General features: G+C 37.9%; 1 protein-coding gene across 6 annotated transcripts in view; it reads right to left on the reverse strand.

The window, feature by feature from the left end:
* The window catches only part of KDM6A (lysine demethylase 6A), a 287092-nt gene that overhangs the window by 51866 nt on the left and 221272 nt on the right, over positions 1-13954 (reverse strand). For 4 of the 6 annotated variants that reach the window (XM_050936461.1, XM_050936459.1, XM_050936464.1 and 1 more), the window contains 7 exons: positions 12981-13079; positions 12339-12558; positions 11634-11768; positions 11025-11180; positions 10302-10397; positions 4156-4257; positions 2549-2944 (listed from right to left, as the gene is read on the reverse strand). In XM_050936461.1, coding sequence (XP_050792418.1) covers positions 2549-2944; positions 4156-4257; positions 10302-10397; positions 11025-11180; positions 11634-11768; positions 12339-12558; positions 12981-13079 — 1204 coding nt within the window. The remainder of the gene's footprint in view (positions 1-2548; positions 2945-4155; positions 4258-10301; positions 10398-11024; positions 11181-11633; positions 11769-12338; positions 12559-12980; positions 13080-13954) is intronic. The other 2 variants (XM_050936462.1, XM_050936460.1) reach the window with 1 other exon arrangement.

Genomic DNA, 13954 nt, shown 5'->3' on the forward strand with positions numbered 1-13954 from the left:
AATTTTAACACATTATGCAACACACATGACTTGACAATTTGTAATTTCTTACCTATCCGTGTCTGTAATTTTAGTGAAAGACTGCTAATAACAACCTTTTAATGGCAGCAACGGACATTCTTATCAGTGAAACCTGATTCTGGCACCATTAGTATGAGTTAAACCATGATACTAAGATAATTGACAAAAAATCAGAAGAGAAATATTTTAAATTAATGTCTCATTACTTTCACTAGACCTACTTTCAATGAGTTAGGCTGCTACATGTACATGTGACTACTAAAAACATGAACTAATGTCAAGGAAAGAAGAAAAATTCTATACACTTTCACTTTCACTTTTTTTTTTCTTTTTTTTTTTTTTTTTTTTTACACAGAAGTGCATTTATTCTGAAAAGGAAAATGTGCTCATTTTAGCAGTTTCTATCATAGCAAGATTTCTCCTATAATTTAGTTCTTTTTTTTTAATTTAATGTTCATTATGAACCTGGCAAGCCAAGTAAACTACGCAGTTATCTCTTTTATTCTGTTAGCCAAAAAACTGACAATACCCTCCTCATACCTGTTTTCTGCACAAAAAATATTTCCTATCTATTACACATTAATGTCAAGAAAGAAATTAATCACCAATTTAACATTGTATTAATTTTAAAGTGACTTTTGTACCTGCGGAAAATGTGAGAACCCAGAAACTTCAGCTCTTTATTTATCCACAACATAGCTGCAATACAAGCAGAGAATGGCAGTGCAGGCTTGCCCACACAAAACCACTAATCCTTCTTAGCCTTGTCTTGGAAGCACCATCTCTAGGGCAAGTTCTGTGCCAATTCGTTCCTTGGCTTCTTTGCTGAGACTATCAACAAGGGTGTCAATTATTATGCAGACACCTACCTAGTAACAACTGAACTGATGCCACAGACTTATTTCACACAGGATGTAGAAAAGCCATTTTATACCAATGACATTTTTTTCATACCCAACCAAGTCTAACTTGGGAAATATACAATAAGGCTGTAAGTCTCTATGACACTTTGCCAATCCTATAAACACTGGTTCCCAGTTACAATGTTAATATAGGAGTAGGTTTTTACAATTGGCCTATCAAGTTGCTTCAGAGCAAAACTAGTTGCTTGTGCAATGCACAAAATGTTCCTGCTATTTTTTTCATTTTATTTTTAAAAATTGTATATGCACTTAAGCTGCTAGGCTGTAATACAGCCTGCACTACAAAATTATCTGAGTTTCGATTAAGTAACTTGCAATAGTCTGTAATTAAAAACCTTACGCCGATAAACTGTGTTGAGTAACAAAAAAGCAGTTTCCACACTACAATGCCGTTGTAAACTTTTAGGTATTCCTGAAACTGGACATACCACCTATCCAGTAAAGCAAAATTACATGTTGGGAAAGTCTTCCTGTATAACAGCTTACTGATTTCAATATGGGGTTGAGAGTGAATAAACTGTTAGCCTGCAAGTAAAACAGGCTTTTCCTTCATGCCTCCCAAAACAAATACTTTAAAAAACATAATTATACATTTGCACCCTCATGCTTTCTGTTGCGAGATTGAGATATACTGGTACAAAATCTATATTGAGATTGTTCCTGTAAAATATATTATTTTTGATGTTTTCTTATGGCCTTTCAACAAAATGATTTAGAATGATCAAAACAAGATGACACCGTAATTTCAACAATGGGTATAACGTTCAGCTTACTCATGGGTGGTGTGTGAATCCCCCATTTGGGAGGCTAGCCCCCTGTCCCTTCTGCCTGAGGCCCTGCTCATCCCCCCACCCAGGAGCCAGAGGATCCTCAAGACCCCTACCACAGCTGGAGGAGTGCTGGCCCGCCTGCCTCAGCCACCCTGAGACCCAGGCTGCTGGCTGGCCCAAACCCTGGCCCAAGCACTGGCTTGACTGCCCCAGGTGCTTTGAGTCTCAGGCTGCCAACTGGCCCAAGCCCTGACCTGCCAGCTGCCTGAGCGCTCCCAAGCCCCAGCTGGCTTTGGGGGAGAGATGGAGTGAAGGTACAAAGAGGAGCAGCATGGGCGGGACCACAGGGGAAGAGCAGGATCAAGGAGCGGGGCCTCGGGGCAAAGCATAGGTGGGGCTATGGCCTGGCTGTTTGCGGAGGCTTAGCCTCCCCTCGCCAATTATACCCACCACCCATGAAATATACATTTTTATTACAATAGTATGTAAAAAAACCACACAATCACCGTGTTTCATGATTAAAGAAGTAGTCTGTATAAAATACACAGTATATTCATCTACTAAAGAAAACACCTCTGAATGGATAGGTAGTTGTACAAATGTTTATCAGTTGTCCTGTTTGATTTATGGCTATTTCCTATATTCCATAAGAAGCTGATTTAGCTGCTATTTTAACGAAGTATAATGGGTAGCTTTAATCAGCTGTACAATTTATAATCTGCATCTGTTTAATCAACAATTGAAAATAGACAACATGTTTTACATAAGAAAGATGTCAAAAAGTGATTTGGATAGTACTTGCTCACTTTATTGGATTAATAACCTGAACTGTACCTGAGTGGAGTTAGATAGTTGGTTTTTCCACGGCTCCTCTGCGCTGCTGGTCAGGTTTGTGCGGTTATGAGGTAGAGAGAGTGCGTTTCGCTGCAGGTAAGGCACATTTCCATTACTTCCACTTCCTGTTATGTGATTATTGCCTATCAAAATAGTGTCTGTACTACCCAGCGTTCTTGCTGCGCTGCAGGGAACTGGGCCTGCTGGAAAGGGTCCATTAGCCATAGGCTGCCCAGGGCAAGCCGGACGGATTCCATGCTGAGTGACATTAGGCACTCTGGTTAAAGCAACCTGAGGCTGCTGACCAGAGACAGAGTTTGTAGGCAGTGATGAGTCAGTTGTTGGCCCATTAGAAATTCCAGTAGATCGTACCTGTGCAACTCCTGTTTGCCTCATCTAATGAAAAATTAGTAAGACAAAAGAATAAAGTTAATCATATGATTAAGAGACTACAGTAAAAGCTTTTTTATCGGGCATGTTGGGAGAATGGGGGGATGCCGGTAAGTGAAAAATTCCAGTTAACTAAGAGGGAGTGAGATTGGGTGCAGGGGGCAGGCTCTGGGAGGGAGTTTTGGTGCAGGAGGGGGCTTGGGGCAGGGGGTTGGGGCGGGAGGGGTGCGGTGTGCTGGATCAGGGCGGCGCTCACCTCGGGTGGCTTCCCACAAGAGGCAACATGTCCCGGCTGCTCCTAGGCGGAGGCACAGCTAGGCAGATCTGCATGCTGCCTACATCTGCAGGCGCCACCTCCGCATCTCCCATTGGCTGGGGTTCCCGGCCAATGGGAGCTGTGGCGCCAGCGCTCGGGGTGGGGCAGGATGGTGGCAGCCTAGGAGCAGCTGGGACATGTCGTCCATTCTGGGGACCCACGCAGAGCCAGGTAGGGAGTCTGTCGGCTCTACGCCAACTGGACTATAAGCCGGACTTTCAAGGAAGATCATAAATGCCTGTTTACACAGCTTTTTGGGTTGTAAAGTGCTGGATAACACAGCTTTTCCTCTATATAAATATTGTGTACTGTTAATTTATTTTTACTGTATTGTTTCAAATAAAGTTTGGTTGAAATTATGTTAACTTTATTCAACTTTTTTTGCAGGTCAGAAAACAGGTTCCTTCCAGTTTGTGTTGAGTGGTAGAGCTGACATGCTCACAGATGGTGAGTGAATTTTAAGATACAGTTATTGAAGGCAGACTTTTTTTCTAGGAGAGCCATAAAGATATATATAGCTATATATTAGGAGTTACTATTAGGCTTTTAGTATTGAACACAGAAAAATAAGAGACATGAGCAACAGCCAAGAATGAAAGGCTTATTTCTTAACTAGACTGTTTCTGAAACTTTGTCAAATAGCTGACCAGAAAACAAATTAAAAAATTGGTTAATCATCATCTCTGGCAGTCTTACAATAGAAAACAGCTAACAACAAATGTCTTTCAGCCAGTAAACATCAATCACAGTAAATGAAACGTCAAAGAAAACAGAAGATGTTATGTAAACTGGCAAACAGGGCACGAAAGCATGTACAATACAAATAATTCAGATTCAAAAAGAAAAGAGAATGCACCACTGATGAAAGTCCTGAAGATTAGAAAAATATTTTTGCTCGCACCTGCTGGTGTTGCTGCATCAAGACAAACTGACTCTCCAGCTGTTCCAGCAAAAGTTTCTGTGCTGGATTTAGATTTCTGTTTGCACGCAGCTGTTCCAAGTCCTGTGGAAACAAAACATAGCAGCATTGTTTAGAATCAATCAACTTACCACTGATTAAAAAGCTTCCTGATAACAATACTTAACACGGCCAGTACAAGTAAGGCTTCTGAAACTGAGAAAATATAGACTAAAGCTCCTGAAAGGACCAAACCCCTTTCTATAACACTGCTCTACAGCCAAAATGCTTCTGAAATAAATGTAGTCCAACTTTACTAAATCTGGGTCACTGAGAATGAAAATGATGCTTAAAATTGTTGATTGGCTCTAGTTTTCAAGATATGCTATTGGGTCAGTATATACGACCCTTGACTTGGGAATGGCAGAGGATAAGTGAGTTACAAAGGAAAGAGATCTCAATTTAAACCAGAAATGACTAAAATACATCTTTGACTATATCTATGAATAAATCTATGACTGGGTTTGGACAGTACTTGCTTTTTAGGCAAAACAATGAATGATGCAATCTGAAGCTGGTATTGCACCATACATGATATGAATTGCATCATGTTATTCCTAGAAGTCATGGATGATGCAATCATAACGAAGTTTACATCACTCTGCTGAACAAATTGCCCTATATCAGCTCTAGAAATCATACAGTGTTGTGCTCTCTTATTTGTCAGTGTTTGATTTTGCAAAGGGACATATTTCTGTTTAGCCAAAGTGAGCAGAGATGCCTCATACTTGTGTGAACAGTGCAGATAACTTCTGCTATGTTTGTGGTGAAGTGACTTTTGCATCACAAAAGCGCAGTATAACCACTATGGTTAAGAAAGCCTATCACCTTTCTTTTGGCTGCAAAATTGGAGATCAGGACAAGAGGTGGGCCCCACACATATGCTGCAACACTTGTGCAACAAATCTTCGCCAGTGGTTGAACAGGAAAAGGAAATCTATGCATTTTGCAGCGCCAATGATTTGGAGAGAGCCAACAGATCATACCAGCAATTGTTACTTCTGCATGGTGCCTCCAGCTGGGAAAGGTGTGTCAAAGAAGAAAAAGTGGACTGTGCATTATCCAAACATTCCATCAGCTATACGCCCAGTACCCCACGGAGAAGGACTGCCAGTTCCTGATGCACCAGAATCATTCTCACTTGAGTCAGACGAGGAAGAGGAAGAGGATGAAACTTCTGCTCCTGAACCATCAATGTCACAGGACCCACATTTTCTCCCATCCTCCTCCTCTGAACAACACCTCATAACACAAGGTGAACTCAATGACCTTGTCAGGGATTTGGAACCCAAGAGTAAGGCAGAGCTGTTGGGCTCCAGACTACAGCAGTGGAATCTCCTGGCAGGCTATCAGGGCAAATGGAGTCCATCAGTGCTTGCAGACTATTGCTGGACAGTGACAAGAGATGCTCCATTTAATGAATACAAGAGACAAGCCAAGAAGCGCCGAGTAGACACTGAATAGGACTAAACTATGTATATAAGAGTTTTTTGCCTTTTGTTTCATAATAAATTTTAGTTATATAACCCTTTTGCTGATTTTTAAAGTGTTACATAAACAGGACAGGTGAAATATTATCATGTAAAGCAACCATAAACACATGAAAAGACTTAGGTTTACAATTTATGATTAAAACTTTATCTACACAATATACATAGACATAAAATGTAAAAACTTAAATATCTTAGAAACAGTAGCCAATCAGTTCTTTTAATTGTCATATTTGAATTCAGCACATCAAAATACATAATAAATATCACATTTTATCTCTGAAGCAGACGACTTCTCAAAAATTGTAGACCAGTGTAATCCACTGTTATACTAAAAACTCTGTATAAGCATCTCTTATCTACTTAAGCTGAAAAAGACTTGATTATCTCAGTATATGCTATGAAACAGTACTGTACACGTTCTTAAGTATTAGATATGATTAAAGTATGTTTTGACTGTGAAAGAATGTTAAATTCATAAAGTTCTTAAAATGTTACAGGGGGTTCTTGGGAAAAAGTTCTCTAATGGCAGACAGAGCTGTCCCTAGGGACTCTAGGAAGCATGGGGCCAGAAACCTGGAGCCCCTGGACTTCCAAGAGCTAAGGAGATCAAAGCAAGCCTATCTACCACACTGAAGAGATTTAAGCTTCAAGACTCCTTATTAGAAATGGAAAGCGAAGTGGATATTTTTTGCTGTTTTTAAAATTAAATAGGCAGCTAGTCTTGTTTTTAAAATTATTACGAAGAACATGTTTAAGCTTTGTTGTAACGTGCGTTGTTTGCCTGGACTGGTCAAGACCCAAATTCTTGTGTAGGAGGAACTCTGAGTTGGCTTCTTAAATACCTTCATGCCGTTTCACATCGGATACACCTTGATGAAACATAAGAGCCTTGTCTTATAACAAGCTTATTCAAAGTGATACAAGCTACGAAAGGGAGATCTCGGAAGAGTGTTGCCGTTTTCAGAATGATAAACAAAAATTAATAAATAGTGTGTAATAAGCATGTCATAAAAACAAATTTTGTATTTCCAAGATCACTGCTTTTATAATTTATACTCAGGTAAAGGAGAAAATCCCTGGAAATATTCATTTAGGCGGGGGTTTGCGAGACTTGTTAAAGTTTGGGAACCACTGTCCTAGACTGAGTCTCTGAAGGGGGCCCTAGATGCTCTTGGAGCAGCCAAAGTTACCCAATACGGCCAACAGGAACATTCCAGTCTTTGTACCGCCCACAGTGGTGGGCACCATATATGGGCACCCTAGTAAGAACAGTGTTCTTAATATATGGTATGGATGTCCTTAGAGCATGACCTGCACGGAGACCTGAAAAGACCTTGAATGAGGTACAGATCTATTATGGTCAGATTCTGAGAGGAAGAGATATAGCTCTCCTCAGTGACAGAGAAGCAGTTACTGTAGACATATACGTGGTGCTTCCCTAAAAGTATCAATATCAACAATGTATCCAACAGAGCCAATGAAAGTGGGTGACATGGTTGGAAGGCAGAAAGGCGGGTCAACATTATCTACACTGGCAGAGCCAGCGTTGAAGGTTGCATAGACGATAAAAGTGGAGATGCTGGTGTTGTGGAAGTATATGCTGCTGATGGTGCCAACCTGGTCGAGGTTAATGTGACTGATGCCAGGTAATATCGTGAAGGAAAACCCAGAAGTGGGAGACACAAAAGGTCCTTCACCTCAAAGAAGGCCTGCAATGCTGACAGCAGCAAACTCAGAGGCAAGTATTCCATTGCCATTGTTGGTGATAGTAGATCCGATGGTGCCAGGGTCAAGGATCTGTCTGGCAACGGTGAAAGCACTGGTCTCAACAGCCCTGTTGGAGCTGGAGTTGATGGTACTGCCTCAGATGGTGCCTGCAACCAGACCTTGACTCAGTACTCAAGAACGTTTTAGCAGATTTCTTGTGGTCTGAAGAATGAGACTTGGACAATCTCTCAGTCTCATAGAACAAAGATGATTTTGGACACAACAAGGACACTGAGGGAGAGGACAATGAGCAGTGTTGATTTGGACTTGGAAGCTGGGCCAGTCGTAAGGACATTCCTTGTAGACAAGCAGTCCACCCACTTAGGCTGAAAAGGGATGCATTGCCTTTTCCATGAGACATACATGAGGGCGGAAATACCTCTGCTTCTTTGGCCTCATCAGAAATAAGGTATAAAGAGTATGTTTATTCGTCATGTGTCCCTTGCACAAGCAAATTAGACAGCTTTTGTGGCTATCACATACAAATAAGAGAAATTCTTATTTTCCAGTGGCTGGCTAAGTGAAGCTGAGGAGCAATAGAGAGCTCTAACTCTTACTGTGGGTTGTAAGAAAGAACTGAGAGGGAAGTGCACACCACACCCTTTTATACTGTTGGCTCAGCGTGTGAGGATAGCAGGGGCACATACACTGACTGCAACTGCTGCCTGCAAAAGCCTCTGACTCAAGTGCATTGGGCGCACTCACTTACAACGGAATGTGTATGAGCAAATCATTCAAAGGAAAATTGGACATTACAGACACTATTTTCTTTAATTGCTCTTAAGTATTGAGCCATTACCTATCTTATGAACCAATTTTTCCGAACAACAAGAAGCTAAAGTTAAGAAGGTAAGTCATTAACTAGCCTATTCTGTTCTTTTGAGTATATGTAATAGGTTGGTATCAAGTTTATAGATTTTTCATGTATATCCTTTTGTAGCTGTATCAGTTTGAGTATGATTCTGTTTAACTATTGCTAATAAAGCTAAAGCATGATACAAACAACAATGCAAATATTCAGAGATCAATGTAGTTATTTCTAGTTGGACTAAGTACAGTCCTAAACCTCTAAGTAGTTTCAAACTGTCACTATTTTAAAAAAGAACAAAAAAACCCCCCCAACAAATAAGAGAAATGCTTGCCTACCTCCCAATCCCCCCACCCCCAAAACTGTTCTAAGCTGAAGAAAAAGCATCATTAATTCCTGGACTAGTATCAGGTTTATAGTCTGATATCTTCTGCTCATCAGGGATCGCAATGAAAGCTTTATACCATATAAATATCAGGGATCTTCCTTGTCCAATACCATATATCTTATGAGTAGAGCTATTTTAGAAGCTTAAACACCAACAGAAAACAATTTAGGTGTTTTATTTCAAAGGATTTCATATATTTATTATTTTTTCTCCATGCACAGCTGAGCTCGTGGTACTAAAGAAAACTAGTTTTATAGGCGTAAGGATGTAAAAAAATAACACCAACAATATTTTTTTGAACAAAAACATTTCTAAAATGCCTTCTCTGTAAATTGCACTACATATACAGAATACAAAGACAGAAATGGAATGAAGGTTTTATTCACTTTCATATAAGATAACCAGAAATGAGTTATGAAGGTCTTGTCATTCATGGATAATGAAACCATATTAAATGAATGTTAACAAATCCTTTCTTCTATACATAGAGTGAAGAAGGTAATGACACTTTCCATTAAAGAGAAGGAAACAAAGTGAAAAAAGACAAAATGCTAGTGAGGCCTGAAAGGGAAGAGAAAAGTAGGAGAGATGGGAGAAAGCAGAGAGAAATCATAAAGGTTGGACAAAGGCAGGAGAGATAAACAGGTGAAAAAATAAAGCAGTATAATAAAACAATGCTGACTGGCTAAGGAGGCAGTAAGTAAGGGACTGTCTTTCACGTAGAAAAAATATTTCCCAATTGTGCTCAATGCCTTTGGGCAGTATACCACAGCTTCAGTATTTCCCCTCCTCAGAGCAAAAATTTTTCTACTAATATCATTGGATTTAGTCAATATTTGTGATATATACTAAAATATATCACAAATATGACGACTTTTGCCCAGGTATGATTTTCAAAATGTGCATTCTTTTGCTGCTGCTTGGTGTGGTACACTGCAACCTATGCCAGTGAGCTGAAGAATAAACTGAAACTACTGTAACAAAACAAACTAGATTTGAGTCAAGATCTCAAAAATTAAGTCCAGCACTTCAAGTGTAGAAGCTATGTGGTCTGAAAACCATGAACACCCGGGTTGAATTTCAACTCTCTCCATTATTGGTGATAATTTGTGCAAAAATCTTAAGTCCTTCACTTATCAGTTTGCCAAATGAGGACACAAGAAGTTATCTCACATGGACATTGGGAGGGGTACAGTAGTTGTGTAGCACTTTGTAAATCTTAGGCAGCACGAGTCATAAGTATCATTCATCTGACATCCAACAGTATGACTACTTCACACATTAAGTTAAAAAATGTTACAACAAGAAAAAATATTTACTTTTATCTGTCCATTTTACAAATTTATTATAGTGCTTATATAATTAAAATATTCAACTTGTGTTATGTCACTAACCTGGAACTCAGGTTTTGTTTGTTTCTCATTTTAAGCTCGATTTCACACATACCACAGAGAAGCTATAAATATGAAAACTACTTGTATCAAACAATAAGCATTATAGCAAAGTATACTGAATAGTTCACATTTGATTCAGAAGTTAAAATCTGAAAAGTTTCTTTGATTCCATTTCAGATATATTTCTGATAAGAAAACAAAATCTCAAAACTGCTCAGGCTTTTCTTTAACACACTTACCTGTAATTTCTGTGGTGTCAAACACCAAGAATGAATTTGTTGCTGTACTGGAGGATGTGACACCGTATGGCCACTGCTCCAAGCATCTGAAGTATTCTGAGAAAAACATTAAATTAAAATATATTACTATCAAAGGAGCAAATATTAGTTTTACAAAAGCTAGACATTAACTTCTTGATGAAAGGACTAATCACAGGTTTAATAATAATACAGCATATAACAAGTATACTAAAATATACTTTATCTCATTTTATTTCAACCTATATAGTATCAGAACAATGAGAAAAAAGTAAATGATATTAAATATCATCTAATACCATAATGACAAGGAACCAAATTAAATTAAGTCCCTACCTCTTGAAAAAGTATTATGTGAAGAAGAAACATCCTGAATTTTAGATACAGGCAAAGGCAATAGAACAACACGGTCATTCCCCTCTCTATTACAATACTATAATTATATTCTGAGATTAGGATAATTACTTCTATATATAGTGTCATTAATGTGTATTGCATTTAAGTATTTACTATCTCAATTGTAATCTCCTAATTAAATACACTGCTGAAAAATGCACTAACCTCAACACTTCAACTTCCAAAACATTCCCCACCTTAATGCCAAAGGATTACAATTAAAGTACAAGTGCTGTGTACACTGCACAATTTCTATGCAAATTTCTGTATAATTTTGGCTCAGGCTCTTTAGTTCACCAGAATATATACCTTTGTTGGACTAGATGTTCTTTTCCTCTTGGCAGGACTGGACAGGTCATCTACTTGGCTAGAAGGAATCATGTGTAGTGGCAAGGATTGCTGTGAAATTGGTGTTTGAGTGAGGCCTAGTACAGGTTCAGTATTTGGATGATGAGGTTTACAAGCCTACGAATCACAGAAGGAAGACAAAAATATGGTTCTATATATTCTTAATTCTTTCAATTAAGCTACACACTTTTATGATCTGCATATCTTAAAAGGGCTGTGTGGATATACTGAAGCTGACTCAGTTACTGAAAATCAGTTTCCATATGGACATCAATGGAGGAATGTGTACCTTTCTTGGGATTATTCTTTTAAAAAAACAACCACTGTAGCATTTCTACTTAAGATGAAATCTCTCAAAATCATGAAAATCCACAAAGGTTCTAAATTGGTACCCACATATTTCTCCCACATTACAGGGAGTCTTTTCTTGATCTAAATTCCTTTGCAAATAAATCAAAGGCTTTTTATTAATGAAAGCCAGCCCTGCACTCCGTAAAATAAGCTTGACTACTACAGATTGTAAAGAACCCTTAAAGCTGGGCACCTGCAGAACATAACCCAACTTCTCACCTGCTGTGCTGTGTTCATGGCACCCTGCCTGGAGGTAAGCTCTGCGGGGATTGGTAGGCTCCATGCCTCCTCAATACTAGGAAGTAATTTAGTTTTATTCTGTAGACTACCTTGTGGAAGGTTACACAACTGAGCCTAGGAAAAATTATGTAAAAAGCAAATTTAACACAAGCCTACTTTATTAAGAGCAAGTCCACGAAATCTTCCTAAACGCTGTAGCTAATTACGTCTTAAAGAGAGAATAGATTTAAAGTCTGGGGTTTTAGAAAGGTGCTAAGTATAAAGAGGGTAACCAGAATATAAACCTTTGTGAGAATCAGAATAAAGTTGAGCTCTGGTTTCAGAGGTCTCGTAACTCTTTTCTTCTGAAATTGCAAACAAGAGTGAAAGATAGTGTGTGTGTGTTCTCTCTCTCTAAATGCTATGACAACTTAAAAATGTAGACAGTACACAGAAAAAAAGTGATGTAAATCAATATGCATCAACTGAGTAATGTGCAAAACAGCATTAATTACAGGGATTGAGTCTCACTTAAAAATGGAAAATAAAACAATATTACAAGCTATGATATGTTTACAATAAATATGGAAACAGGTTATACACACCATGAAACACTTACACATTAACTGATATGTTATTTTTCCCCTCCCCACCTGTTGTGTACCTGGTAAAATATTTCCCTTCCTTAAAGCTTTAAAGTTTTACCTGTAAATATTTTATCCGTGCTGCAAGTGCAGAGGTATTACTACAATTTTTGCTCCTAGTTGCGTTTAAGTAGCATTTAATGGCATCCTGAGGCTGGTTGCAGGACTCATAGAGTGTGCCTAAGTCCATCCAGGCTGCAGCATGGCCATGGTCCAATTGTACAGCACAGATATAGGCTTGTAAAGCATCCATAGGCTGATTTTGCTGTTGATATAGCACACTGAATAAAAAGATTGGTAAAGTTCTAAATTAATAAAGTCTGAATACAAAGAAGTCATATACTTCTCCACTAAACTCAGTATTTCTCACATAGTGAAGAAGAAAAACTTCTGTGTATCAAGTGGAACACACTATTACATAATTCACTGTGACAATCATGAATGATACATTTTTATACCTTAACATGACAAGCTAAAATATAAAGTACAACCAATATTGCAACCTAAAATTTAAGAAAGCAAATACCTACATATTTCTTTAACTTCAAGATATCTCTAGCACGGTTGACAGAACATTAATATATTAGCTAGCAATTAGGAGCTCTATGATCAACTGAGAACATAACTGTGTTAAAAAAACTGGTCCTTGTTTAAAGAGATTAAAATTCAATTATAGTACTGCATTTCCCTGCATCATTCTTACCCTATAGAACACCATGTATCTGCACTTGCTTCTGATTTATCAATAGACTGCCTATAAGATATAAAGGCATCCTGAACTTTCCCAATACTTGAAAAGCACCTGGGAGAAGAGAGAAAGAACGGTGGTAATATTTAAAGTCATTATGGAGAATGGTTTGTCAAGAGTAGACTAGTACTAGTAAATTCATATAAATACAAATACATACTCATACACATTAATCCAAATAACTTTCTGAAAGTTTGACAAAAAATGACATTGAATGTAAACTTCTGAATCTTTATTACTAATTTATTTGTAAAATACACTAATCCTTCAGCATCAGCTGTGCAAAGTTTAACTTGCTTTAAGTTCTAATACATGCTACATTATACTAATGTCGAGAATTAATATTGCATTCTGAAAATGTACACATTTCACCAGTGGTATTTCATTGAGCAAAAGGGAAAATAATTACACACAGGATTACAACATGGGAAGAATTAAACTGCCTGTTCCCAAATAGTCAGCTTGTGTGCATTTTAAAAAATTAAATGTTGGTGGCATGGAAGTTGAAATACTAGAGAAGAGAATTTATGACAACTCATAGTGGCACTACAAATATGGTGAATATTTTAGTAAATAGAATCTTATAGGTCTTCTTTGGGTGTATGCAGCTAGTATTGCACTTCCCACACCATTCTTAATAAAATCTTAATCGACAATAAAAAGTGTAGTTTTATAGTCTAGTCTATAGGATGAACCAAATTAAGGAAAAACCCTGATTTTATTGTTCTTTTTTAAAATATATATAATTTATAATGTGAATGCTAAGTATATATAACATTTTCAAAAGCAGTACGACATGGTAAGCAGGAACTCTAGAACACAAAGAAGAGTGAGTTACAGTTATGCTACAAGGAAAAATGACTGCTTCCATCATAATCTGAAAGAAAATAAGATACTGAAACTTTTTAAGGAGAAAAGTATTTTCTTTG

The sequence above is a fragment of the Gopherus flavomarginatus genome, chromosome 1 (genome assembly GCF_025201925.1).
Source record: "Gopherus flavomarginatus isolate rGopFla2 chromosome 1, rGopFla2.mat.asm, whole genome shotgun sequence".
Classification (NCBI taxonomy): domain Eukaryota; kingdom Metazoa; phylum Chordata; order Testudines; family Testudinidae; genus Gopherus; species Gopherus flavomarginatus.